Below are 2,159 nucleotides of genomic sequence, written 5' to 3'. Positions count from 1 at the left end.
AGTCCAAGTTTGGTGTTCGGATGCAAGACAGTGTTCTCATAATCCGAACTTTACAAGACGCTCAGGCGAGTCTCCCAAACATCGGGAGGACTTACCCATCAATTAAATGAGACTTGCAGTACCCAGGAGTGACCACTACATGATGGAGGGCGCTGTGGTGTCCTTGCTCTGTACATGGTTTATGGCAAATCATTTACCATGGAGCTGTCATTTCTAATAGTTACTCTGTACAAAGTGACAAAATAGAGGATGTGACACCAGACGAGACAATCTTTGCTGCACAGAATTTTTATTTGACTTTTCAGAGCAAATCCCTGACCCCAGAGCCCCCCCTCCCTCCCTGATTTTCACACCATAGCTCTTGTATGTGACCACACACACACACACCGGACATTAGTCATCCAGGGTCATCTTATCAAAGAGATATTCTCCCATGCCGACTTCTGCCGCCTTCACGCGTTTCAGGTTAGTGATGTGATCTCCCAGTTTCTTGATCAGCTCCACTTCCTTCTCCAGATATTCATCCTCCAGGAAGTCACACATCTGCATGGGGAGAGATGCCGGACATTAGCACATTACATGGGCAGTGTGAAGTCAATGGTGATTAAGGCACGGGGCAGGGGACATGGAAGCCCCCATAGAAAGAATGATTGCGCAGGAGGAGTCAGATCTTAATATTTTAGTAACTTCCATTTTAAAAAAATGGAATATAATATCCATAGACAAAGCATAATTATGCCGATTGCTGCACTTTGCAGGATAATTATGTGGTAATTGTCCATCAAGGTGGTTAGTATTTTTTTTTTTTTTTTTTTTATGTACCCCAAAATGGGGCCATGGAACACTAGTTTCCTGGGGACTCTACAGTTATAGGGAGTCCAGGGTCCAGTCCAGGGTGAAGAATAAATTTGGGGAGGGTGTCAGGAAAATTGAGCACAAAAGGAGAACTTCTTCCCAATGAAGGCCATGGGCACACATTGAGCGTTTGGCTGTAGAAGTGTCTGCACCATTTCTAGATACCAGGAAATAAAAAACAAAAAAAACAAAAACACAAAAACGCACTGTGTCTTTGACCTTACACTCCAGATAATTGCAGTTTTGGGCTGTGCACCATGTCTAGCTGATAAGGGTGAGACTGTCACATTGGAGGTCTAGTGCATGAAGTTTTGACTTGCCTCTTTGGCCCAGACTAACAGGTCTGATGACAGCTCGGGGCAAAGGAGAGGCGGGAGCCTCCAAGAAACAGTTTGACAATGAGAAAGGTAACATTTGAAGAGCGTCATAAATGGCACATTCCGTGCAGGATCACATCACACAGTTTTATTGTGCGGAATATTCACAAATATGAACTTGCAGTACTATGCAAGTTATACAGTCACTTACATGAGGGTCCACGTGGTCAGTAGCGATCTTATGAAGGTCCAGCAGAGCCTGATTTACGCTCTTTTCAAGCTTCAGGGCGTACTCCATAGCATTGGTGCCATTCCCCCATTCATCAGCCTCAGCTTTCTATAGGGGAAAAGCAAAACAATAGTTAATAGCAGGAGAACTTCTAGCTGCAGATGACACAATATAAAAAAAATTCTATCCATGTTAAATAATTTTGTGCAAAACAGACTTTGGGCATGTTCACACAGAGGGCTTTTTTTGTTAATTTTTTTCTGCAGATTTACCTTTGTTTTATGCAAATTCATGCTAATAAAAAGCTGTTTCAGTCCCAACAAAGCGAGATTTCTGAAACCTCATGCACACATGCAGATTTTTCCTGAATTTTGCTGCAGATTTCAAAGAATGAGCATGTCAATTCTTTGCAGCATTTTTTTAATTGATACAACCCATTTTGAGATATATAGATATATGGTTTTTTTTCCTGACCAAAACCTGATCTTGTGGCAGGAAGTCTCCTTTGAGTCATTGCGGTTTTTTTTTCTACAAAATGGGTTGCATCAATTGGAGAAAAAAAAAAAAAAAAAAAAAAAAAAAAGTGCAAAAATGCTGAAGTAGTGACATGCTCCTTTGAAACCTGCAGCAAAAAAAAACAGGTATTTGACAAAATAGAAAAGGAAAACAAAAATAAAATAAAAGTGTGCATGTGTTTGAGCATGAGGTTTCAGAAATCCGACTTTGCTGGGACTACAAAAAGCAGCATTTTATGAACA

At 41.0% G+C, this 2,159-nt stretch overlaps 1 protein-coding gene across 1 annotated transcript in view; it reads right to left on the bottom strand.

Annotated features, from left to right (window-relative positions):
• Positions 1 to 348: 348 nt before the first annotated feature.
• LOC142282558 (ferritin light chain, oocyte isoform-like) overlaps positions 349 to 2,159 on the bottom strand; it is a 3,786-nt gene continuing 1,975 nt past the window's right edge. The window contains exons 3-4 of the mRNA XM_075332990.1: positions 1,384 to 1,509; positions 349 to 543 (exon numbers count right to left, since the gene is read on the bottom strand). Coding sequence (XP_075189105.1) covers positions 394 to 543; positions 1,384 to 1,509 — 276 coding nt within the window. The 3' untranslated portion in view covers positions 349 to 393. The remainder of the gene's footprint in view (positions 544 to 1,383; positions 1,510 to 2,159) is intronic.

This window comes from Anomaloglossus baeobatrachus, unplaced genomic scaffold (genome assembly GCF_048569485.1).
Source record: "Anomaloglossus baeobatrachus isolate aAnoBae1 unplaced genomic scaffold, aAnoBae1.hap1 Scaffold_51, whole genome shotgun sequence".
Classification (NCBI taxonomy): Eukaryota; Metazoa; Chordata; class Amphibia; order Anura; family Aromobatidae; genus Anomaloglossus; species Anomaloglossus baeobatrachus.
This window is presented reverse-complemented; position numbering and strand designations above follow the sequence as displayed.